Consider the following 26,246-nt stretch of genomic DNA (forward strand, 5'->3'; position numbering starts at 1 on the left):
CACCGCGCTTATATAGGGGGAGGGGCTCTCCCAGCATGCCCCGCGCCGAGGGCCGGCTCCCCCTTTGCACACGGCGCGCATGCGCAGCTCCCCCCCCCCCCCCCCCCCCGGACGCTCCGCCGTGCGCACGCTGCGGGCTTTGACCCCGCGCTCCGTCCGCGCAGCCGCAGTGCGCCCTCCGCGCCGTGTCCCTCCGCGCGCCGCTGCCGGCGCTTTGCCCGCCGCTGCCGGCGCTTTCCCCGGTGGTTTTGGGGGGTTCTTCTCCACCCTCTCGGCTCATCCCGGCGGCGGGGGACGCGGGGAGAGCGGCGGTTGCGTCCCGGCCGAGGTAGGAGGCGGGGGGCGGCCGGCGCTCGGCGCGGAGGGGGCTGAGGGGACGCACGTAATGGCGGCTGTGAGGGGAGAGGGGGAGGGGAGGGCGGTCGGGTGAGGGGCCCTCACGGGGAGTCCCGGGCTGTGGGTGTTTATCGTTTCTCTTTTATCCCTTCTCCTTTGTTCTTTATCTTTTATCCCCTCGATGATTAATCCTTCATCGTTTGTCCTTTCTCCTCCGGCACGCGGATAAAGCCGCCCGGTAACCACCGACCTGCAGCGCAACCGCAAGGCCAGCACGGATTCGCCTCGTTTTATAGCCGGCACGGATTTAAAGCTGCTTTTTATCCATTTCTATCACGGCTTTAAACGAGGGAAAGCCTCCCTCTATCCCCCAACACTCAGAGCCTTAATTTAGTCCGCAGTCTTTAAATCCGTAAAATCCGCGGGTTTACGTTCAAACAACGGGCTGGGAGTTGTGGGGTTTGGGGTTAAAATTGACCCTAAATAGAGCAGTACCAGCCTCAGGTTGGGTTTTCACCTCAGGGCCTGACCTCAGGCGCCTCTTCGTGGTTTGGGGTTAAAAAGGCGGCTTTTCCCTCTTTGTTTTCACTCGGAAAGAGAATAAATAATTTGAATCGGGCGAAATACCCGAAAAAAAAGGGGTTTTTAACCTAAAGCCAAGTGTCGGGGCTCTGTAGCATCCCGTGGTTTTCAGGAACCTCGTCTTTTGGGGGGATTTAACCTTTTTTTAGTGCAATTTAGGTACGGGCTGCTTCGATATTTTTAGTGTTGTTTTAAACCAGAAATATTCTCGGCATTGTTCTTTTTTTTTTTTTTTTTTAAGAAAAATCGCTTTTTAGGTTTTTTTTTTCTCAGAGTGTTTCCCTACAACTGGGTTTTTTTTTTTGGCTCAGAAGCCAAACCAACCCCCTCCAAAATCTCATCCCAGCCCAGAATTGACGTTTAAACATTGTAACTTTGGGGTTTTTTATTTTTGCCTCCTGTCTCTGGTGTGAAAGCAGCTGCTGTGAGGATTGGAGAGGGTGGATCTGAGATGAGCTCACGATTTTCCCTGGGACAAGCCTCTCTCTGAGGACAAGGAGTATCCCGAATTTCGTTATTATTTTTTCTTTTTTCCCCTTTTTCCTTGATTTAAATCCACCACAACTCCACCATCCCTCTGGCTCCCGGGCTGTGGGGATGGAAGGGACCAGCCCAGCCTCCTCTTCCCCAAATTCTGCTGGAACTGAGCGTGTTTATCCGAGGCTGGGGGTTCCCAAATCCTGCTGGATCCCTTCTCTTCCCTCTTTTCCTCCCCCAGTTTGGGATTGGGGTTTGCTTTTGCTGCCAGATGAGCTCGTCTGGGTGTGAGGACCAGCACTGAGATCTTTGTTTGCCTTTTGGCTTCCCCACTTGAAGGTAAATAAAACCTCTTCTCCTCCTTCCTTGCCACCAAGTTAAACATTCTGCCTGGAATTTGGGCTTGGTTTTTCTTCTTTTGGGGGTGGAATTCGGGGCAGAAGTGGCAGTGTTTGTTCTGCCTGCTGGTGTTTCCATTTCGTTCTCAAACTCTGCTGCTCCAGAAGCGGAATTTCAGGAGGATTCCCGGTGCTGAAATGCCCAATTTTGGGTCTGCTGCAGGAATTCCTGCCCAAAAAGCTTGTCCTGGTTTTTTTGTTGTTGTTGTTGTTGGTGTGGTTGGATAGAAACTTCCTGCCTTTGAGGCTGGCATGGGGCAGAGTTTTGGGAATGTTGCCATGGGTTCCACGGCTGGTGTTGATGTTCTGCTCGGGCAGGGATGGAGTTAAGTTTTCCTGGGAGTTGTGTTTGGCATTTGGGAGCTGAGTTTGGCCAAGCTTGGGCTTTCCCTGGGCTGGGGATGGGCAGAGCTGCAGCCTGGAGCCCCTCATGGGATATTCCATACCTGCAGTGTCCTTCTCCATGGAAAAACTGGGCTAGAGGAGGGGCAAAAAGGGGCAGTTTGGCTTCCAGGATTGTGTGGAGTGGGAGGAGTGACTTTGCTTGGGGTTTGCCTCCCTTTCCTTCTCCACGGTTTCATCTCATCCCGGGAATTTTCTTATCCAAGAGCTTCCTTTCCCTCCCTGCTTCCTTCAGGCTTTGCAATTCCAGCTCAGCCTTTGCTGGGCTCTTTTTCCTGGCAAATCCGAGGTATCAGGCTGGGATTTGGCCTCTATTCCCGTTATCCAGGTGCTCCAGGATCATTCCCTGGAGGTGAACAACTGTTCTGCCTTCCTCCTCCTCCTCCTCCTCCAGGACAGATCCCAGCTCCTGGTGTGTCCTGGTGTGACCGGAACATTCCCAGTGATGATCCTGGCTCTTGGAGTTCCCAATGCAGCGATCCCAGCTGAGATCCTGCTGGATCTGGAGCTGGCAGCAGGAATGTGCCCAGGGGCGGGTGGCAGGAGCCGCTTTCACCTCTAAAATCCTGGGAATTTGTTTTGCCTGAGCAGGCAGGTGCTGGAATGGCAGAGCAGCCGGCTCTGTTGTGCTCTGTTGTGCTCTGCTGGCTTTGGGCCGTGCTGGAGGAGCTGGAGGATCCCAGGATCGAGGGATAACATGGACAAACACCGTGGATAACCCCAAAAATCCAGGAGCCTCCTGCTGGAATGGGGATGTCCCCTCGAGGTGGCCTCGTGCCACCACAGGGAAGTCTGGAGGTGACAATCCCAGATTCCCAGAGATCCAGGGGATGTTGTGCTGGCCAGGGTCATCCCAAAGAATCAGAGAATTCCCAGATGCAGGAAAAGGGCTGGGAATGCCTCGCCCACCTCCTGACCTCGATGCTGGAACTGCTGGGCTGCCGTGGCAGGAGCGGGATGAGGAATTGGCCACGGGAAAGGATCCACGGCACCCTCCGGACACCGACGCCGTCGTGGAGTTGGGCAGCCCGGGGAGGAGGAGGAGGAGGAGAATCCAGCTCCTTCCAGAACCTTCCAAGATGTTGCCATCAACCAAAGGAAGATCAGGGACGCTCCAGAGGAGATGCAGCTTTTGGGATCGGACGTGGTTCCAGCCATGTGGATATGGGCACTTATGGAACAGCTCTTGGAAAGGCCCAGCAGCTTCCCAGGCATGGCAGGGCTGTGGTTCTGGCTTTCTGTAGCACAGAGCCAGAAAATTCCATGCTGTTTCTAGGGAGAAGTCAGGAAATTCTCCTCTTGGAATTGCCCTTTGGGTAAATCTTCTGTGTAACGGGAGAAATCCACTTCCAGCTTCTGCCGAGGTTCCTGGAGGAAAGGAGGCTCTGGGGGGACCTTCTGGCTCTCCTGGCTGGGGAGGGGGAATTGGGATCTTATCCCAGGGAACAGGGACAGAAAAAGAGGGAACGGCCTCCAGCTGAGCCAGGGGAGGCTCAGGTTGGACAGCAGCAGGAATTTCCTCATGGAAAGGGTGCTCAGGGTTTGGAAGTGCCCAGGGAGCTTTGGAGTGCCCATCCCTGGAGGTGCCCAAGGAATTCCTTGTGCCGGGGTGTGGATCGGGCACAGCTTGGACTCGCTCATCCCGGAGATCTTTCCCAGCCTGAATAATCCTGGGATTCTGGGCTGTGGCAGGTCAGGCTTTCCTTTGCCTTTTTAGCTCTGGGTGGGAATTCTCGCTCCGGATCTGTGCCTGTCTCTTCCTGCACGTGCAGCAGAGCCTTGCAAGCCCCAGGGAGGGTTGAAAATCCCAAACTTTCCATTTCTCAGCCCGTATTGGGAAGGCTGGAAAAACGGAGGCGGGAAGTTGAAGGGAAAGCAAGGAAGGCGTCGTTTGGCTTTTCCATTGTGCTCTGGAGTTCTGGGATTGCTGTTCCCAGGGATCAGCGAAGCATGGTGGGCTTGGGAGAAGGTCCTTGGAGCGTGGAGGTGCTCCAAGGGCTCTGGATCAGGCTGGGAGAGCTGGGAATGTTGCCCTGGAGAAGGGAAGGAGCCAGGGAGAGCTGCGAGCCCCTTGCAGGGCCTAAAGGGGCTCCAGGAGAGCTGCAGAGGGACTGGGGCCAAGGCATGGAGGGCCAGGAGGCAGGGAATGGCTTCCCAGTGGGAAAGGGGAGCTTGGGCTGGGATGTTGGGAAGGAATTGCTGGCTGGGAGGGTGGGCAGGGGCTGGGCTGGAATTGCCAGAGCAGCTGGGGCTGCCCCTGGATCCCTGGGAATGTCCAAGGTTGGACACTGGGGCTTGGATCCACCTGGGATAGTGGGAGGTGTCTCTGGGTGGGCTTTGAGGTCTCTCCCAAGCCAAAGCATCCCAGGATTCCGCCCGATTTCCGTTCCGTGTCCCTGCAGCCCCAGCTCGGAGCTGGGTCCCTGCTGCGGTGTCCCGGTCCCAGCAGCGGCAATTCCAAGGGTTGGCCGCTTCCCAAACAAAACAGCCTGGAAGAGGAAGGTGAGGCTCTCCCTGATATCTCCAGACCATTGTTTTCCTTCATCTTGGAATTTCCTTAGACAGCATTTCCAGCATTTCCTTTGGAAAGGTCACTCAGGAGCTCCTCGGCTGCGGCCCTTCCTAAGATTCCCGAACTGGTTTGGGTGGGAAGGGACCTCCAATCCCATCCAGTGCCACCCCTTGCCATGGACAGGGACATTTCCCATGGACCAGCTTGCTCCGAGCTCCTTCCAGGCTGGAGCACCATCTGATGAGCTGAGGTTTGCAGAGGTGAGTTGTGATTCCCGATCGTGCTGTGGGAGCTTCCCAGCTCCCAGGTGTCCCTGTGAAAATACCTGGAGAAGTAAAAACTCATCCGACGGAAATTCGGGTTCGTTCCCTGCTCTGGGACGTTCCTGACCCATGGAATTAAGGTTGGTGGTGGTCCAGATTGGCTCTGCTGATCCATTCTTGGTTGTCCTGGTGCTGGGTGCCTTTGGGAGCGTTCCCTCTCCCGCTGCTTCCCACAGGGATGGGCTCGGAGGGAATTTTTGCCCTCCGGTGCTGGGAATTCCGGAGAAAACCCAAACGGAAAGGCAGGAGGTGGCTCAGGGAATGTTGGTTGATGTCTCTTTGGAAACCTTCTGGAACAAACGGCCTCACCTGCAGTTCCTGTTGAAATCCAATTTAATTTGTGGAGGGAGGAGGAATCCGGGCTGAGAGGCCGGATTTTTGGGAATGCTGGCTGGTGGGAATCTGGTCATTGTGGCTCTCCGGGTGTTTGCTTGGAGAGGATTCACAGGATCCGCGTTTCTCCCGGGCCTGAGCGCTTTGTACTTGCTTCAAATGAAATCATTCCTGATGGAACTCGCACCTGGATGGGACCAAACCCCAGGAATGGCGCTGGAAAATCCTCCTCTCCCTCACCTGGGCGTGGCTTGCGCTCCTCAAACCTTGAGCGTTGTGAGGCCACGGGAGAGGCAGCGCCTCTGACGGAAGAACTTCCACCCAGAGTCAGCTTCCACGGGCTCGGAAAACAAAACCCCGCGCCGGCGAGACGAGAACCTCGGCGGAATTCAGCACTGGGAAAACTGGAAAAACCTCGTGTGTTGCTGCGAGAAGAGTCTGGTTCTGGGAGCCAACTGATGGACAGGGGGAAATGAGGAATTGCCGGGTTCGGGATTTTCCTGCTTTGGGCTGGGGTTGGGAATGAGGATGGTGCTGATGTTGTGGCTGTTGCTTTGTCCTCGCCCTCAATCCCGGATTCCCGGTGTCCCCGCTCGGCCCCCGAGGAGCTGCTGGACAAGGACTTTGCTGCTGTTGTGGTGTTTCACTGCTCTGCTCTCCATCTCCATCCCTGGCCTGCTTGGACGGGGCTTGGAGCAACCTGGGATAACGGGAGGTGGAATGAGATGGGCTTTAAGGTTTTTTTCCAGCCCAAACCGCTCTGGGATTCTATTTCCACGTCTCTGTGGTGTCTGATTTTACTCTCCCTGTGTTTGTACCTTCGTTTCCCACCTGGCAGAACCGAATTCTCAGTGTTTTCACCCAAACTAAGCCCCACTCCCCTTGGCCACGGTGCTTTTCGTGTGTAGATATTTTTTCGTTGTTGTTGCCGTTGGTTCCTGTATGATTTCCCTCCTCTCTCGTTTCAAACCCTTCACTTTAAGCTCTTACCATCTGGGAGATCGGATTCTTTTCTACCCACAGAATTCCAGCCTCTCATCCCACCCTGTGAATTCTTGCAGGGTTTGCTCTTCACCCATGAGAGCGGCCATGGGAGTGTCCTCCTGGAAACTGCTCCGGCCTCGGCTCAGCTCCACCGAGTCATAACTGGTTTGAGTTCTCCACGTAGATGGTTTCACTTCCAACTCATCCCTCGCCAGCCTCCAGACAGGGTTTTTATTCATGCTTTGCCTTCCTGCTCCTAAAATTAATTGTAATTAAACCCAAACTCTGTTGTCACCGAGAAGTGAACTGCCAGGTTGGCACGGACGCTGTTGCAAGTGTCACCGCTGGTTGTGTTCCCCGGGACGTTGTTGGGTTTGAGCTCGTTGATTAATCACCCGTTCTCTATATTTTATATTCACTATATTCTCTATATTTTATGTTCACTATATTGCAGTGAAAGCAAACCTTTCCTGTGCATTTTGAGTGCTTTAAGCTGTCGTGCCAAAACCCCGCTGCCGTGCCTCGGGTTGTTTTGCTCACCGTCATAGAAGCCGCTGTGAGCACATGCCAAAGATGACCCATCTAATCCTTGTCTTTTAACTTGCAGCTTTGTGTTGTTCTTGGAAAGTTTCGCACCACTTGTGAATTCCCTGAACCTTGGCCTTGCCAGCCCCTTTGTGTTGGGCCCTCCTCCTTTTCAGCTTGCCCAAATTAAGACCCACTTGGCTCTCCAGCACTTGTCCTCGGCTGCCAGCGGCGGGCCGGCACCTCCCCATGCTGGCTTCCGCCAGGCATTGCTGAAAGACGCAATGTTTAGCCCCAGAGGAACCTTGCCCCCGAGGCCCAGAGGACCCAACCCGTCGGGCACCAAACCCCCGGGAGCCTTCGGGGCCAGAGGCGCGGCGGGGCCGCCGAGGAAACCCGCGCCCACGACGCCCCAAGGAGCGCCGCAGAGATTCTCGGGACAGGAGGCGCTGCAGTGGACGGGTTCCCAGAGGATCAACGTCCGCGTCACGCTGCACAGGGCCGACCCCAGGAAGGTCAAGGAGAAGACCAACCTGCACCAGGAGCAGAAGGGAGACCCGCGCGCCAACCTCTGGGACAGCGGCCCCTGCCCCGCCGGGAGCGCCGGGCCGAAGCCGCCCGGCCCGGCGCCGGTCTTGGAGCAGAATTCCAACCCCCAGAACCGCTACACGCCCGAAAGCGCCTCCAGCATTTTAGCGAGCTTCGGGCTGTCCAACGAAGACCTGGAGGAGCTGAGCCGCTACCCCGACGACCAGCTGACGCCCGAGAACATGCCGCGGATCCTGCGGGAGATCCGCATCCGGAAGATGGGCCACGCCGTGCCCAGCCTGCACGCTCCGAGCCGGGGGGACGAGCCGGTGGGCGAGAGCAGCGGCGCCGCCGTCAAGGGCAAGGTGATCGACTACGGCCACGCCAGCAAGTACGGCTACACCGAGGACCCGCTGGAGATCTGCACCTACAACCCCGACGCGCTGCCCGAGGAGCCGGTGGAAGCGCGCGTCTACAACCCCGACAGCTCGAGCGCGGAGAACCGGGAAGAATTCCAGCGGGAGCAGAGCGTGCCGGTGGCCGTGCCGCCGCCCAGCGTGCCGTGCAACGCCGTGTTCCCGGCGGAAGAGCTCATCAAGCTGCCGGCTTTTCCCGCCGACTCCTCGCCCGCTCCGTCGTTTTTCCCGGCCGAGCCTCCGGCCAAGGTGCCGGCGCTGTGCGGTGCCGCCGCGCCCGCCGCGCTGCCGGTGGTGAAGCCGGTGTCGCAGCCACCCGTGCCGCCGGTGCTGCCGCCCATGCTGCCGGCGCTGCTGCCCACGCCGCTGCCGCAGCCCATGCTGCCCCCGGTGATACCGCCGCTGGTCCAGCCGCCCGTGTCCCAGCACGTGTTGCCGCCCTTGACGTCGCCGCCCTTCTCGGCCGGGCTCTTGGCCGCCATCAGCCAGCACGAGCAGAAGCAGCGCGAGACCGGCAGCTCCCAGCCCGGGCCCGGCGCTGCCGGCGGGACCACAGCGGGACACAAAAGTTTCCATTCGCAGGCTGGGGAGCCCATCAAATCCCCGTTCGGGGTGGTGAAGGCGTCCTGGCTGCCCGTGTTCCCGGATTCCCAGAAGAGCAAACGCCTGCCCACCCCGTCCATGATGAACGACTACTATGCCACGTCGCCGCGAATATTCCCACATTTGTGTTCTCTGTGTAACCTTGAATGCACTCATATGAAGGTGAGTGGCTTTCCCAGATTATTCCCTAAGCGTGGGTACTTCCTGGCGCAGATTGTTTTTCCCCTGGGAATTCCCATGGATTGGGATGCTGCTCGCCAAGGTTGAGTGTTGGGAATGGTGCTAGAAATGATTGTAAGAGCGTGTTCTGCTCCCGATTGCATTGCAGAGTTGCTTTACGTGTTGGTTTTTAATTTTTTTTTTTTTTTTTAATTTCTTTTATTTTGAAATAGCTTTTTAATGTTAAAAAAAGCGGGGTCTGACTTTGCAGCGGGTCTCGAACGACGAAAAGCAAACCTCGAGCAGCGCAGTGAAACGTCCGTGTCGTGTGGGGGGGGGACTAAAATCACGTCTTGGGGAGGGTGAGATGTCCGTGTGTTCATTCCCCCCCCCCCCCCTCCTCCTCCTCCTCCAAAGTGTGCCTGACAACAAAAGAGCCCATTTAGAACCCAAAATTTCCTCTTCCAAATATGGTCCGGGTGACAGCGCTGAATATTCCGGAGGCTGGCTCGGAGGGACGCAGAAGAAGCGTCCGTTCATCCCGCCGGGCTCTCAGCCTTGAAGGAGATCAGAGTTTCAGCTTGGAAGGAAAAGAAAGAAAGGGGGGGAAAAAAGGTGGATATTGGGAGATAGAAAATGTTTGGAAAGCTGTGGGTTTTCCTGGAAAAGGCCAAGGTTTGATCTGTCAAAAACGCGATGTAAAAATCATGGAATAATTGATGGATGAGTGTTTAATGTGTTTGCATTCCAAAGTGTGGAAAGGCTGTGGGGGAGGGGGTTTTTGGGATTTGGCAAAATCCTGCCGATTTTAGGCTCTGTTTCTGCTGTGAATTTAAAATGGGATTAAAAATGGGGATGGATGTGTGGGGAAAAACAGCCCGAAATTCCCAAATCCTTTTCCTCAAGAAGCGCTGAGGGCTAAGGAGATGGGAAATGGGAAACGGGAAGGAAAATTTAAAATAGAAGTGGGTGGAACTGAGCAGGGAGACAAAAGTGGGGAGGGGTTAATGAAGGGAAAAAGCACTTTGGGAAAAGTGGGATGAATGAAATGGGAATTTTCCTCTGGTTTTAAGGGAGGAAAGGAAGGAAATGGTGTCACTCAGAGTCCTGTGTCGGAGATTTTGGGGGTGGGTTAAAGGTTGAGAGTCCTTGTCCCGCTGGCACCGCAGCGTGGGATGCGTTCCCAGGCATCCTGATCCCACTGCAGCTTCCCAAAGCTGCTCCCTGCCCTTCGGCTCTGCATTCACATCCTTCGGGAAGCGTTCGGTGTTTGTGTCCCGGGGACACGGCACACCTCACAGGAGCAGCCGTGCTGCAGAAGAACCCGAAGAGTTTGGGAGTTTTTATCCCAAAAAATGAAAGAGGAAAATGTCCAGCTGCTGGATCCATGAATTGCAGAGAACGAAGAATTCCTCGGAATTCCAGCTCTACAAATCCCGTTGGTTTTGCCTCGGTTAGGTGGTTGGAGATGACCTGGACGTTGTTCATCTTCCCAACCGTTCCCTGTCCCCTTCTGGGACAGCTGGATGGGACCTCAGGTTGGAAGAGCCACGAGATCCGGCGATTCCCAGTGAGCGCTGACGTGGACTTGAGACATTTGACGCTGTCCCCCGTGGCCTGGAAGAAGGGATTGCATGGATGGAGCGCTCCGGGCTGGATGGCGGCACTCGGGAGTTGTCGAGGGCTCTGTGTCCAGGTGGCACCGGGGATGGGGATGGGCGCTGTTCGTCGGGGATGAGTACGCTGGCGTCGGTCACCCTTGGCAAGGTGGAGGTGACACCAGGATCCCACCTGGAGGGAGGGGACGGCGTCACCTGGACAGCCGGGAGAGGTGGGACCGTCCCAGCCTCAGCAAGGCCGAGGGTCAGGATGATCCCAGCACCGATCCAGGATGTGAAGAGAGTGGTGGGAACAGCCTTGGGAGAAGGACTTGGGGGGTCCACATGTCCCGGACAGATCCCGGTGTCCTGGGCTGATCCCAGAGCGTGGGCAGCAGGAAAAGTGGGAATTCTGCTCCTGTGCCCCGCTTAGGTGAGGCTCCACCTGCAGAGCTGCTTCCGGTTCCCAGATCCCAACTCCTGGAGGACGTGGAGCTGCTGGAGCAAAGCCAGAGGAGGTTCTGGTTCTGGATCAGGCTGGGAGAGCTGGGAATGTTGCCCTGGAGAAGGGAAGGAGCCAGGGAGAGCTGCGAGCCCCTTGCAGGGCCTAAAGGGGCTCCAGGAGAGCTGCAGAGGGACTGGGGCCAAGGGCTGGAGGGCCAGGAGGCAGGGAATGGCTTCCCAGTGGGAAAGGGGAGCTTGGGCTGGGATGGTGGGAAGGAATTGCTGGCTGGGAGGGTGGGCAGGGGCTGGGCTGGAATTGCCAGAGCAGCTGGGGCTGCCCCTGGATCCCTGGGAATGTCCAAGGCCAGGCTGGACACTGGGGCTTGGAGCAGCCTGGGATGGTGGGATGTGTCCCTGCCCATGGATGGATTGGGAAAGGATGGGATTGAAGATCTTTTCCAACCCAAAGCATTCCAGGATTCTGGGACAACGTGGGATGAAGATGAACCTTGTCTTTATTCCCTACTTGAAGACCCTGCACACAAAATTCCAACGAAGCATTCCCAGGTCAGGTCGTTGGTCCCTTTTTTCCATGGATCCTTTTAATCCACTCTCGACCTGACTCCTCCCGTGCCTTGGGAAGGGAATTCCAGCGAGTTCCTGCCGTTGGAGAACGATCCCAGAATTCCCACCTGGACGCGGCGCATCGTCGGAACGCGATCCCAACATCGTCCCTCCAGCTCGCCCATTCCAAATCTCCCCAGGCTGAATTTCCCCTGGATTGAAACCCCTCCCGCTGCTGCCCAGAGCATCCCATCCGCTCTTAATTAATTATCTCCCGGAATTAATGAGCTCCGATGAAATCCAGGCTGGACGTGGCCTCGAGGTGTCCGCAGAACGCCGCATTTGGGGTGGCCCCCAGCTAAGAACGGGATTTTCTGCCTCTTTTCTACCCAAAACCCCTCCTGAAGGTCGCTTTTACCAACTTTTCAGCATTTTAAGGTGGTTTTTTTTCGTTCAGAAGCCACAGATTTCGCTGTCTCCCGCCTGCATCCAGAGGTTTTGGGTTTTTTTTTTTTTTATGGAAAATAGATGGTTTTAAACTTTCAAACAGGCCTGGTCCAAAATCTTGTGGATTTGAGGGTGGTGGAGACGTCCATGAAAGGTGAGGTTGGGATTTGCCGGAATTTGCCGGATTTGGCCTCGTTTTTATGCCGGGTAGGAAGGGCTGTGGTCGGTGGTGGCTTTGGAAGTGCTGGGGGTGACGTTGGATGCTGATCCCAAGAGGGCTTTTCCAGCCTCAGAAATCCTGGGAATGTTCCTGTGGGATCCTCAGGGTTGGCTGGAGCCCACAGCAAGGTGGATTCGGGGGCGTTAAAACCGGAATTTGAGGCAAAATCAATGCTCGGCTTTGAGAATTCCCAAAAAATCTTTGTGCCGCGAGCATTTTTTTCCGGGTAAAATTCCCAATCCTGCTCTGGCTTAGGTGGAGTCCAACCCCACTGCTGTTCCCTTTAAATCCCAAATCCTCAGTAGCTGGAAGGATTTGATGGATATCCCACGGAGAGGCTCCGTTTTCCACCGGAATTCCGCCGCGCCCTTTGCGCGATTCCTCCTTCCCATCCCGTCCGGAACGAGGCGGATCCGCGGCGTTCCCAAAGCCAGGGATGGGATTTCTCCTGATTTACCACCTGTCGTGTTTCCTAAATCCCTTCCAACCCAGGGAGCAGCTCTTGGAATCCGTGGAATCCTGGGAATTTGATCTTTTCCACGGAGAATCGCACTGGGAATTCCTTTGTTGGGAATAAGCTCGGAGCTCCCGGAGTTTCTTGGTGGTGATCCATGAGTGAGAGGAATTTGGGATGGATTTAGGGTGGAAAGGTGGGAATGGAGGAGTTTTTCCTCCCGCTGGGATGGGATGGGAAGGGATCCTCTGCTTTTAGGGGCGTGGAGTTTTCTTTGGATACCTGGAAAAGTCGTGGCTGCTCCATATCCTTGGAATGTCCGAGGTCAGGCTGGATGGGGTTTGGAGCAGCTCGGGATAATGGGATCATCTTGAGGTTCCCTTCCAACCTGAACATTCCATGATGGTTCTGTGAGCAGTGGGATATTCCCAAAAAGGAGGAACATCCCAAAAATCCAGAGGGATTGGATTGTGTGAGCAGTGGGATATTCCCAAAAAGGAGGAACATCCCAAAAATCCAGAGGGATTGGATTGTGTGAGCAGTGGGATATTCCCAAAAAGGAGGAACATCCCGAAATCCAGAGGGATTTGGATTGTGTGAGCAGTGGGATATTCCCAAAAAGGAGGAACATCCCAAAAATCCAGAGGGATTGGATTGTGTGAGCAGTGGGATATTCCCAAAAAGGAGGAACATCCCGAAATCCAGAGGGATTTGGATTGTGTGAGCAGTGGGATATTCCCAAAAAGGAGGAACATCCCAAAAATCCAGAGGGATTGGATTGTGTGAGCAGTGGGATATTCCCAAAAAGGAGGAACATCCCGAAATCCAGAGGGATTTGGATTGTGTGAGCAGTGGGATATTCCCAAAAAGGAGGAACATCCCAAAAATCCAGAGGGATTTGGCTGGAGAAGACCTGGAGAGGAGAACAAGATTCCCAAAAACCATTGGATCAGCAGCTGGAGCCAAAATCCCTCCCTGGCACTGTGGGATGGGAATTTTATAGGAATTATTCCCCATTTTATTGCATTTTATAGGAATTGTTCCAGATTTTATTGCATTTTATAGGAATTATTCCAGATTTTATTGCATTTTATAGGAATTATTCCAGATTTTATTGCATTTTATAGGAATTATTCCAGATTTTACTGCATTTTATAGGAATTATTCCCCATTTTATTGCATTTTATAGGAATTATTCCAGATTTTACTGCATTTTATAGGAATTATTCCCCATTTTATTGCACTTTATATGAATTATTCCACCTTTTATTGCATTTTTATGAATTATTCCCCATTTTATTGCACTTTATATTAATTATTCCACTTTTTATTGCATTTATATTAATTATTCCCCATTTTAGTGCATTTTATATTAATTACTCCCCATTTTATTGCATTTTATATTAATTATTCCCCATTTTAGTGCTTTTCTATTAATTACAGAAATTACAATGTTAACCCATAATATTCATATGATTTCCTATTTTATTGCACTTTGTATGAATTATTCCGTCTTCTATTGCATTTTATATTAATTATTCCACCTTTTACTACATTTATATTAATTATCTAAATCATAATATTAATATATCAATCGAGAATATTAATTTTTATTAATGATGCCACATTTTGCTGAATTTTATGTTAAGTATTCCCTATTTTATTGCACTTTATGTTAATTATTCCACTTTTTTGCATTTCTATTCATTAGATAAATTATAATATTAATATATTAATATATAATATATTAATTATTCCACCTTTATGGCATTTATGTTCATTATACTAATTATATTTATTGATAGTATTAATTTATTTCAATTATTCCACCTTTTTGCATTTATATTCATTAGATAAATTATAATATTAATATATTAATATGTAATAATAGTGGATATTAATTATTCCACCTTTGATTGCATTTATGTTCATGATATTACAATATTTATTGATTAAGATATAATATTCATATTAATTCCTCCACCTTTGATTGCATTTTATATCAATTATTCCACCTTTGTTTACATTTATGTTCATGATATTAATTATAATATTTATTAATACATAACAATAATTGATACCAATTATTCCACCTTTTTGCACTTATATTAATTATATCGATTATAATATTAATATATGAATCTGTAACATTCATATTAATTACTCCACCTTTGATTGCATTTTATCTCAATTACTCCCTAATTTATATCAATTATCCCACCTTTGATTGCATTTACGTTCATCACATTAATTATAATATTTATTGGTTAATATATAACATTAATTCATATTAATTACTCCACCTTTGATTGCATTTTATCTCAATTATTCCCTATTTTATCTCAATTTTTCCCTATTTTATTTCAATTAGTCCCTATTTTATATCAATTATTCCACCTTTGATTGCATTTTATATTAATTACTCCACCTCTGATTGCATTTTATCTCAATTATTCCCTATTTTATATTAATTATTCCCTATTTTATCTCAATTATTCCCTATTTTATATTAATTATTCCCTATTTTATCTCAATTATTCCCTATTTTATATTAATTACCCCCTTTAATTGCATTTCAATCCCCTCTATCAATTCCACCACTTCCCTACCGTACCCATTCCCATGACCCCCCCTCATTTGCATTCCCATGAACTCCATTAATTAGAACATTACCTAATTAACCCCCCCCGTGAATCCCTGACCACATTCCCCCCTTTTTCCTGCCTTTTTTCAGCTCCAAATTCCAGTTTTTCCCAGGATATTCCCCAATCCCATCCCACCTGGACACCCCCAGCCTTTCCCAAGGAATCCCCCTGCTCCTCCTCCATCTCCCAGCCCACATTCCCGATTTTTGGGAATTCTCCCTGGAATTCAATCCCATCATTTTTAGCACTCTGAGGGGGTTCTTGAAAGCCTCCCCAATCCCTCCCTGAGCTTTATCCTTAGCAAACAAAACACTGGGAAAAATATCCCGAGGTTCTGGAATGAGTTGGGTTCAACATTCCCGGAGCTCCAGGCACGGAAATTCCGGAGTGGGAAGGATATTGTGTTGGGAATGGTTGGGAATCCCGGGAATTCCGTGGATTTTTTGCCTCCGGAGCAGCTCCCGTGCTGCTGACGCCTCCGGGTGTGGGGTTGGGTTCGTTAATGGAATGGAATTCACGGATGGAATTAATTGGAGTTCGTGGAGATTTTATTCGGGAGCAGTCGGCGAGAAGGAATTTTTGGAATTCCCTGCTCGGTTTTTCCATGGAATTTTGACTTCTCCTGAGGTAAAAACGAGGCTGGAAGATGCAAAACCGCCGCTGCCTCGCCGGAGCTCGGGGCCATCCCGTCGTTTCCCACCTTGATCCCGCTTTTCCTGCTGTCCCTTTTATTCCCCCTTTTCCAGGATTGGATCCTGCACCAGAACAACCCTGCCCACCTGGAGAGCTGCCGCAAGCTGCGCCAACAGTAAGGGAAAAACGGGAATCCTTGGGAATCCTGGGATGCTGGGGAGGGACCACCTGGAATCCCATCCCGTTCCCATCCCATTCCATGGGCAGGGACACCTCCCACTATCCCAGGTGGATCCGAGTCCATCCAGCCTGGCCTTGGACATTCCCAGGGATCCAGGGGCAGCCCCAGCTGCTCTGGCAATTCCATCCCATGGAATTCCTTCCCAAATCCCCCCCCAAGCTCCCCTTTCCCACTGGGAAGCCATTCCCTGGCTCCTGTCCCAAATCCCTTCTCCCAAATCCCTCTGCAGCTCTCCTGGAGCCCCTTTAAGGACTCTGAGGATTCCCTGGAGTTTTCCCTTCTCCAGGGGAACATTCCCAGCTCTCCCAGGCTGGATCCAGAATCTTGGAATGCTTTGGTTTGGGAGGGACCTTAAATCCCATCCAGGGATATTTCCCACTATCCCAGGTGGATCCAATTCCCATCTGAGCAGCACTGGATCAACAGAAAGCAGCATTTGGTGCTTCTGGAATGTTGACTGGGAATATTTCTCGGGAAAAATCCCGATTTGGTTGGGAATTTTGCCTTTTGCACTGACATTTTCCCATTGTCCTTGACAGATATCCCGAGTGGAATCCCGAGGCTCACTCCTCCAACAGGTACCTCGTAGCATTCCTTCCCTTCGTTCATTAATAATTAATTACTCCCAGCAATTAGTCTCCCTCATTATCTCCTCCAAGCTCTCTCGACGACGTCAATTTTTCGGGATTTCGGGGGGGGGCGGGGGGTTTGTCCCAAATTCCTTAGAATTCTGAGCTGGTTTGGGTAGGAGGGACCTTAAAATTCCACAATTTTTTATCCAGTTAATCCCTCCTGGTTTGTTTCACCAGAGGAATGGTGGCTCCTATTTCCCAACTTCCAAAGATTCCTTGGGGAAACGACATTCCCGCAAGCTGGAAAACCCCTGGAATCCACAGATTCCCATCTTCATCCTTTCATTTTCCCTCTTTTCCACCTCTGATTAATCCCTTTTTAATCAGCTCCCTGGGCGTTAATTACTCTTCTCACCACCTTTGGATTGTTTTCGTGGTCTGAGATTTCTCCGTGTTTTGGGCTGGAATTGTTGGGATTTTCCTGGGATGTTTCCATTAATGACTCCTCCAGATTTCCCGGGAAGCTGAGTGTGGGTGTGTGGCTGGAATTCCTTCAGGGAGCTGCAGCTGAGGCCTCTCTGTTCTGAACAAGGAAGGGGGGGGGGGAAAAACAAAAAAAAGCTTGAAAGAGAGAAATAAAACCAAGAAAAAACTTTGGGCAAAATCCATGAGGAGAAGAATCATGGAATTGTGCAATAGGTTGGCTTGGGAAAGATCTTCAATCCCAATAATTCCACCCCCTTTCCATGGGCAGGGACAGCTTCTGCTATCCCAGGTGGATCCAAATCCATCCTTGGGCATTCCCAGGGATCCAGGGGCAGCCCCAGCTGCTCTGGCAATTCCAGCCCAGCCCCTCCCAAAATCCTTCCCCAAAATCCCACCTTTCCCACCATTCCCTGAGTCTCTTCCATATCCCAAATCCTTCTCCAGCTCTCCCAACACCCCTTTAAAACCCCACACCCACCTCCCGATTTCTCCCCTCATTTTTCCCCTCTCCAAACCCGTCCTTCCCACTTCTCCCAGCAATTCCTTCCTTTCCCCACACGGATCCCTTTTTCCTCTCAGGAATGCCGGCGACAGGAAGGAGAACCGGACCCCCAAGCACCGCTCCAGCTCCTCCAGCCCCAACCGGAGACATTCCCGACCCAGCGTCTCCAGAGGTTCCGGAGCTTCCGGCTACGCCCTGCACCGTTACCGCTCCCGATCCCGCAGTCCCGGCAGATTCCGGAGGCCCCGGAGCCGCAGCCCCCGCTACATCCGAAGGCTCAGCCCCAGGCACAGATCCAGATCCCCACAACGTTCCCGGAATCTCCTGAGATCCAGCCCAAGACCTCGGAGATCATCCAGCACCGACCGCTCTTCCCGCAGATCCAGCCGCTCCGAAGGTAACGCAATTCCCAAAGGTTTTCCCTTTTCCTCTTGGTGGTTTGGGTTTCCAAGAGTTTTTAGAGGTTGTGAGGGATGGAAAATGCAGGTGGGAAAGTAGCAGGTAGGTTCCTGAGGGGTTTTTTTTTAAGGATTGGATAAAAATTGGGAATGAGCAATCCATAAGTGTGCATCTATGGATTCTCCATAGAAAGGCAGCAGTCAGGAATTTTGTTAAGGAATAATTAAAGCAGCCAAGAAAGGCAGGATTTGGGAGAAGGCTCCGAGCTGGGAAGTACCTCTGGACATCTGTGAGTGAGCCAGGAGCAGAATCCCAGAGAAATTCCCCATAGGAATGTTCCCCAAGGCAACATTTGGATTTTTCCCCCTTTTCCAACCCTTGGAGATTTTTATGGATCTCACGGGCGAGATTTTCCCAGGAATTAGCTCAGGATTGGATGACAAAACTGAAAGAGCAAGGCAAAAAAAAAAAACCCCCAAAAAAAGGGGCCAAACCCATGGATTCCATCCAGGAAAAACCCACCCCATCCCTGGATGTGGGGTTGTTGTTGTTGTTGGGTTTCTTTTTTCCCATTCCCAGACAGGAAAGCAGCTCTGGAAGCCGTGATGAAAACTTTGGGGCCGGGATTTCTGGCCGAGTTCAAGAAACACAAATCCCTTCAGGCGGCCGTGCAGGAATCGCTGGCTTCGGGCAAATCCCAATCCCACGGAACCCAAAGCAGGACACCTGGAAATTCCAAGAAGCCTTTAAAAAACACTTCAACTCCCAAACTTTCCAAAAAAGATGGATCAGCCTTGTCAAGACCCAGCTCCTCCTCTTCCAAAGCTGATGAGGCGCTCCAGAAAAAAGAGCTGGAAAAGGAGGAGGATTCGGCAGCGGGAAGCAGCAAAGCTCATCCCGCTTCCTACAACAGGGTGAGTTCCTGCTCCAATTCCTGCCTTTTCCAGCTTTTCCTTGGGATTTCTCTCCAGGAAATCCTTGCTGCTGCCCATTCCCTGCGGGCTGTAGGTGAGGATCGTGGAATTACGGGATGGGGATGGGCTTGGGAGAGACCTTCGAGGTTTATTCCGGTTTTTCACCTTTTCCCGTTTGCCCCTTTTGGTTTTTCGCTTTTTTTCTTCCCTTTTTTCCTCCCCTTTTTTCCTCCCCTTTTTTCCTACCCTTTTTTCCCCCCCCTTTTCCCCCCCCTTTCCCCCCCCTTTCCCCCCCCTTCCCCCCCCTTTTCCCCCCTTTCTTTCCCCCTTTTCCCCCCTTTTTCCCCCCTTTTTCCCCCTCTTTTTCCCCTCTTTTCCGCCCCTTCCCCCCCTTTTTTCCCCCTTTTCCCCCCCTTTTTCCCCCCCTTTTTCCCCCCCTTTTTCCCCCCCTTTTTCCCCCCCTTTTTCCCCCCCTTTTCCCCCCTTTTTCCCCCCATTTTCCCCCCTTTTCTCCCCCCTTTCCCCCATTTTTAATTCATTCTCCCCTCCTTTTCCCCCCCTTTTCCCCGCCTCTTTTCCCCCCCTTTTCCCCCCCTTTTCCCCCCCTTTTCCCCCCCTTTTCCCTCCCCTTTTCCCTCCCCTTTTCCCTCCCCTTTTCCCTCCCCTTTTTCCCCCCCTTTTCCCCTCCTTTTCCCCCCTTTTCCCCCCCTTTTCCCCCCCTTTTCCCCCCCTTTTTTCCCCTTTTCCCACCCTTTCCCCCCCCTTTTTCCTTCCCTTTTTCCTTCTTTTTTTCCTTCCCTTTTTCCTTCTTTTTTTCCTTCCCTTTTTCCTTCTTTTTTTCCTTCCCTTTTCCCCCCTTTTTCCCCCTTTTTCCCCTTTTCCCCCCTTTCCCCCCCTTTTCCCCCTTCCCCTCCCACTCCATCCCCACCCCTCCTTCCCCACCAATCCCACCCCATCCCTGCCATTCCATCCTTCCCTCGGCAATTTTTCCTTTCCCTGGTTTTTCCAGCTGCTCCGTGAGGACCTGCTCAGCTGCGGCACCGTCCTGCACATCTCCGATTTACCCGAGGACGGATTTTCCGACCAGGATATCAAGAAAATCGTCCAACCCTTCGGAAAAGTCAGCGACCTCATCGTGCTGCGCTCCCGCAACGAGGTGAGCCCAGCCTCGGGAAAAGCTGGAAAAGGGAAAAACTTCCCCGGGATCCCAGCTGGGAATGCCTGCAAATGGCAACGCATCTCCGGTCCCACTGCAAATTCGGGGATTTTGTATGGCTAAATCTCCTTTTTTCCCCCTTTTTTGCCCTTTTTCCCCCATTTTTTAACTGGGTTTTCACTTTTTTTGTTCTTCCCCTTTTTCCTCCCCTTTTTTTCCCTGCTTTTTTTCCCGTTTCCTGCCCCTTTTTTCCCCCTTTTCCATTATTCCCTTTTTCCCCTTTTTCCCCTTTTTCCCCTTTTTCCCCCTTTTTTCCCCCCTTTTTTCCCCCTTTTCCCCTTTTCCCCTTTTTCCCCCATTTCCCCCTTTTCCCCCTTTTCCCCCTTTTTCCCCCTTTTTCCCCCATTTTCCCCCTTTCTCCCTGTTTCCCCCCTTTCTCCCTGTTTCCCCCCTTTTCCCTTCCCCCCGTTTTTCTCCTTTTTCTCCTCTCTTTTTCTCCCCTTTTCCCTTTTTTCCCCTCTTTTTTCCTTTTTTCCCTTCCCTTCTTCCTTTTCCCTTTTCCCCATTTCCCCTCTTTTTCCCCTTTTTTCTTCTTTCCTCCTCTTTTTTCCCTCCTCTTTCCCCTCCTCTTTTTCCCTTGCCTCTTCCCTCCCCCTTTCCCCTTCCTTTTTCCCTTTCCCTCTTTTTTCCCCTTTTTTCCCTCTTTTTACCCCTTTTCCCCCTTTTGCCCTCTTTTTCCCTTCCCTTTTTCCCCTTCCTTTTTCCCTCCTTTTCCCTCTTTTCTCCTCTTTTTCCTTTCCATTTTTCCCCTCTACTTCCCTTCTTTTTTCCCTTTTTCCCCCTTTTTTCCTTTTTCCCCTTCCCTTTTCCCTTCCCTTTTTCCCTTTCCCTTCTCCCCATTTTTCCCCCTTTTTTCCCCTTTTTTCCCCTTTTTTCCCCTTTTTTCCCCATTTTTCCCCGTTTTTCCCCCTTTTTTCCCCCTTTTTTCCCCCTTTTTTCCCCCTTTTTTCCCCCTTTTTTCCCCCTTTTTCCCCCTTTTTTCCCCCTTTTTTCCCCTTTTTTTCCCCCTTTTTCCCCCTTTTTTCCCCCTTTTTTCCCCCTTTTTTCCCCCTTTTTTCCCCCTTTTTCCCCCTTTTTCCCCCTTTTCTTCCCCCTTTTCTTCCCCTTTTTTTTCCCCCTTTTCCCCTCCTTTTCCCTCTTTTCTCCTCTTTTTCACTTCTTCTTCCCATCTTCCCCTCTTTTTTTCCACTTCTTCTTCCCATCTTCCCCTCTTTTTTCCCTTCCCTTTTTCCCTTTTCCCCCCTTTTTCCTCCCCCTTTTTCCTCCCCCTTTTTCCTCCCCCTTTTTCCTCCCCCGATTTCCCCCCCCCTTTTCCTCCCCCTCTTTCCTGCCCCATTTTCCTCCCCCCTTTTCCCTCCCCCTATTTCCTCCCCCTTGTTCCTCCCCCTTTTTCCTCCCCTTTCCCCCTTCCTTTTTCCCTTTCCCTTTCCCCTCTTTTTTCCCCTCTCTCCCCCCCTTTTCCCTCCCCACACTCACTCCCCTCCACCACCTCCCCACCTCCCCCCCACATTTACCAACCTCCACCCTCTTCCCACACCACAAAACCCCCTGGAAATCCGGGAATTCCGGGAAATCCGGGAATTGCGGCGCTTCCAGGCCTACCTGGAGATGAACTACAAGGAGGCCGTGATCGCCGCCGTCAAATTCGGGGAGACGGCGCCGGTGCTGCTCAACGGGAAACGGATCCGGATCAGCGTGGCCGAGAGACCCCGAGCGGGATCCGGGCAGGTGGGAACGGGATGGGAATGGGGATGGGATGGGAGTGGGATGGGAATGGGGAGTGGGATGGGAATGGGGATGGGAATGGGGATGGGATGGGAGTGGGATGGGAATGGGGATGGGGATGGGAATGGGAATGGGGATGGGAATGGGGATGGGAGTGGGGATGGGATGGGATGGGATGGGAATGGGATGGGATGGGATGGGAGGGGGATGGGAATGGGGATGGGATGGGATGGGAATGGGATGGGATGGGAATGGGAGTGGGGATGGGATGGGATGGGATGGGAATGGAGATGGGATGGGAATGGGGATGGGATGGGAGTGGGATGGGAATGGGGATGGGATGGGGATGGGATGGGATGGGAATGGGGATGGGATGGGAATGGGGATGGGGATGGGATGGGATGGGAACAGGAATGGGGATGGGATGGGATGGGAACAGGAATGGGGATGGGATGGGATGGGAACAGGAATGGGGATGGGAGGGGGATGGGATGGGAACAGGAATGGGGATGGGAGGGGGATGGGAATGGGAACAGGAATGGGGATGGGATGGGAATGGGAATGGGGATGGGAATGGGAATGGGGATGGGATGGGAGGGGGATGGGAATGGGGATGGGGATGGGAATGGGAATGGGGATGGGAATGGGGATGGGAGTGGGGATGGGATGGGATGGGATGGGAATGGGGATGGGAATGGGAATGGGGATGGGAATGGGATGGGAGGGGGATGGGAATGGGGATGGGATGGGATGGGAATGGGATGGGATGGGAATGGGAATGGGGATGGGATGGGAATGGGAATGGGGATGGAATGGGGATGGGAGTGGGGATGGGAATGGGGATGGGATGGGGATGGGAATGGGGATGGGATGAGGATGGGATGGGATGGGAATGGGGATGGGATGGGATGGGAATGGGGATGGAATGGGAGTGGGATGGGAATGGGATGGGGATGGGAATGGGGATGAGATGGGATGGGATGGGAATGGGGATGGGATGGGATGGGAATGGGGATGGAATGGGAGTGGGATGGGAATGGGATGGGGATGGGAATGGGGATGGGATGGGATGGGATGGGAGGGGGATGAGAATGGGGATGGGATGGGAGTGGGGATGGGATGGGGATGGGAATGGGGATGGGATGGGGATGGGAATGGGGATGGGATGGGAATGGGGATGGGGATGGGGATGGGAGGGGGATGGGAATGGGAACAGGAATGGGGATGGCATGGGAATGGGGATGGAATGGGGATGGGAGTGGGATGGGAATGGGATGGGAATGGGAATGGGAATGGGGATGGGAGTGGGAATGGGAGTGGGATCGGGGCTCTGGAGAGCGGGAATGGCAACTGGGAATGGGGACTGGCAGCCTGGAGAGTTATTATTAGCGATTATTAGCAGTTCTTATTGGTGATTATTAGCAGTTATTATTAGCGATTATTAGCAGTTCTTATTGGTGATTATTAGCAGTTATTATTAGCGATTATTAGCAGTTCTTATTGACGATGACTAGCAGTTATTATTAATGATTATTAGCAGTTATTATTGATGATTATTAGCAGTTATTATTAGCGATAATTAGCAGTTATTATTGGTGATGATGAACAGCTCTTATTGACGGTGACTAGCAGTGATTATTCGCTGTTATTTTCAGTTATTATTGCTGATTATTAGCAGTTATTATTAGTGATTGTTAGCAGTTGTTATTGATGACTATTGGCAGTTACTAATGACTGTTAGCTGTCATTGTTGATGGTTATTAGCAGTTATTATTAGTGATTGTTGGCAGTTATTACTTATGATTATTAGTAGTTTTTGCTAATGATTATTAGCATTTATTATTAGTGGTTATTAGCAGTTATTGTTAGTGATTATTAACAGTTATGATTAATGATTATTAGCAGTTATTATTGATGATTATTAATAGTTATTATTTGTGATTTTTAGCAGTTATTAATGATTATTAGCAGTTATTGTTAGCGATTATTAGCAGTTATTATTGATGATTATTAGCGATTATTAGCAGTTATTATTAGAGATTATTCACAGTTATTATTAGTGATTATTAGCAGTTATTAGCAATTATTAGCAGTTATTATTAGCAGTTATTAGCACTTATTGTTAGCAATTATTAGCAGTTTTTAATGATTATTAGCAGTTATTAGCAATTACTAGCAGTTATTATTAGCGATTATTAGCAGTTATTGTTAGCGATTATTAGCAGTTTTTAATGATTATTAGCAGTTATTATTAGTGGTTATTAGCAGTCATTATTAGAGATTATTAGCAGTTATTATTAGAGATTATTAGCAGTTATTATTAGTGATTATTAGCAGTTATTATTAGTGATTGTTAGCGATTACTAGGAGTTCTTTTTAGTGATTATTAGCAGTTATTATTAGCGATTATTAGCAGTTATTGATGATTATTAGCAATTACTAGCAGTTATTATTAGCAATTATTAGTTATTGGTGATTTTTAGCAGTTATTATTAGCGATTATTAGCAGTTATTGATGATTATTAGCAATTACTAGCAGTTATTATTAGCAATTATTAGTTATTATTAGTGATTTTTAGCAGTTATTATTAGCGATTATTAGCAGTTATTGATGATTATTAGCAATTACTAGCAGTTATTATTAGCAATTATTAGTTATTATTAGTGATTTTTAGCAGTTATTATTAGTGATTATTAGCAGTTATTATTAGCAATTATTAGCAGTTATTATTGATTATTATTAGCAGTTATTATTAGCAATTATTAGTTACTATTAGTGATTATTAGCAGTCATTATTAGTGATTATTAGCCGTTATTATCAGTGATTATTAGCCCTATTTCCGTGCACTTGGTTACCCACACTCGCATTCATTAACAGACTCTAAGGGCTCTCATTAATTACCGCTGGGCTGCGGTAGCAATAATTAAGGGCCGTTAATTAACTGCAAGTAGGGCTGTTACTAATAATTAATAGCTGTTATTAATCATTAACCCCTCTGCAGCTGAAGAAAACGGTGAAGAAACGAGTGGCGACCCCCAAAAAGGCCCCGGCGAGCAGCAAGTGAGAGTTAATTAACGCCAGGGCGCTAATTGCAGGGGCGGGGCGTGGCCTGGCTGATTCATTAATGGGGGTTCATTAATTAATGGTGGTTAATTAATGAATATTTGTTGTGCTCCTGCAGGAAAGCTCCGAGCAGCGGCACCAAAGCGCCCAAAGTGCTGTCAGGTGAGGCCGGGGCTCGTTAGTCGTGATTAATGATTAGTTATTAATTATTAATTACCCGTTATTAATGCTGCATTCCGTTGCCTTCGGGAATTTTCCTTCTCTGGGATTTGGAGTGGGAAATTTGGGCCTTTCCAAAGTCACCGATTGGGTTCATTCCGGAGCTCATTAACTGGCTCAATTAATTAATTAATTGGCCTGATTGGTTCCCATTTTCTTGCCTTCGATGGGGAAGAATTTGCATAAAAATTCCTTGGTTTCGTTCTTCCCTGAGTGAATTAATTGCCATTAGTGCTTCATTTCCTTCGTTAATCAATTAACCGGCTTAATTATTTAATTAACCTGCTTTATGAAATCATTAATTGGCTTAATTGGTTTCAATTCTTTGCCTTCAATGGGAAATAATTTGCATTAAAATTCCTTGGTTTAATTGTTTTCCTGAGCAAATTAATTGCCTTGACTGCTTCATTTATTTTATTAATCCATTAACCAGCTCTATTAATGCATTAACCGGCTCTATTAATCCATTAACCAGTCTATTAATCAATTAACTGGCTCTATTAATTAATTTACCGGGTGTATTAACCAATTAACCGGCTCTACTAACCAATTAACCAGCTCTAATAAATAATTAATCGGCTGTATTAATCAATTAACTGGCTGTATTAATCAATTAACCAGCTCTATTAACCCATTAACCAGCTCTACTAACCAATTAACTGGCTCTAATAAATAATTAACCGGCTGTATTAATCAATTAACTGGCTCTATTAACCAATTAACCCCTATTAATCTATTAACTGGCTCTATTAACCAATTAACCGGCTCTATTAACCAGCTCTATTAATCAATTAACGGGCTCTATTAGTCAATTCACCGGCTCTATTAACCAATTAACCGGCTCTATTAACCAATTAACCGGCTCTAGTAATCAATTAACCAGTTCTACTAACCAATTAACCGGCTCTATTAATCAACTAACCGGCTCTATTAATCAATTAACTGGCTCTATTAACCAATTAACGGCTCTATTAATCAATTAACCGGCTCTAATAAATAATTAATAGGCTGTATTAATCAATTAACCGGCTCTATTAATCAATTAACCAGTTGTACTAACCAATTAACTGGCTCTAATAAATAATTAAGCGGCTCTATTAACCAATTAACCGGCTCTATTAACCAATTAACCGGGTGTATTAATCAATTAACCGACTCTATTAATCAATTAACCAGCTCTATTAATCAATTCACCGGCTCTATTAATTAATTTACTGGGTGTATTAACCAATTAACCAGCTCTATTAACCAATTAACTAGCTCTATTAACCAATTAATCAGCTCTATTAATCAATTAACCGGCTCTATTAACCAATTAACGGCT

At 49.8% G+C, this 26,246-nt stretch overlaps 1 protein-coding gene across 1 annotated transcript; it reads left to right on the forward strand.

Moving 5' to 3' along the window:
- Positions 1-149: 149 nt before the first annotated feature.
- Positions 150-24,885, forward strand: ZNF638 (zinc finger protein 638; the record flags this gene model as incomplete). Its single annotated transcript, XM_032109110.1, has 10 exons — positions 150-328; positions 6,955-8,581; positions 15,697-15,758; positions 16,364-16,402; positions 17,462-17,781; positions 18,363-18,697; positions 19,707-19,853; positions 21,510-21,641; positions 24,642-24,700; positions 24,822-24,885. Coding segments are annotated over 10 exons (2,964 nt in total), but the record flags the coding sequence as incomplete, so codon positions are not given.
- Positions 24,886-26,246: the final 1,361 nt, after the last annotated feature.

The sequence above is a fragment of the Corvus moneduloides genome, chromosome 5 (assembly GCF_009650955.1).
Source record: "Corvus moneduloides isolate bCorMon1 chromosome 5, bCorMon1.pri, whole genome shotgun sequence".
NCBI lineage: Eukaryota > Metazoa > Chordata > Aves > Passeriformes > Corvidae > Corvus > Corvus moneduloides.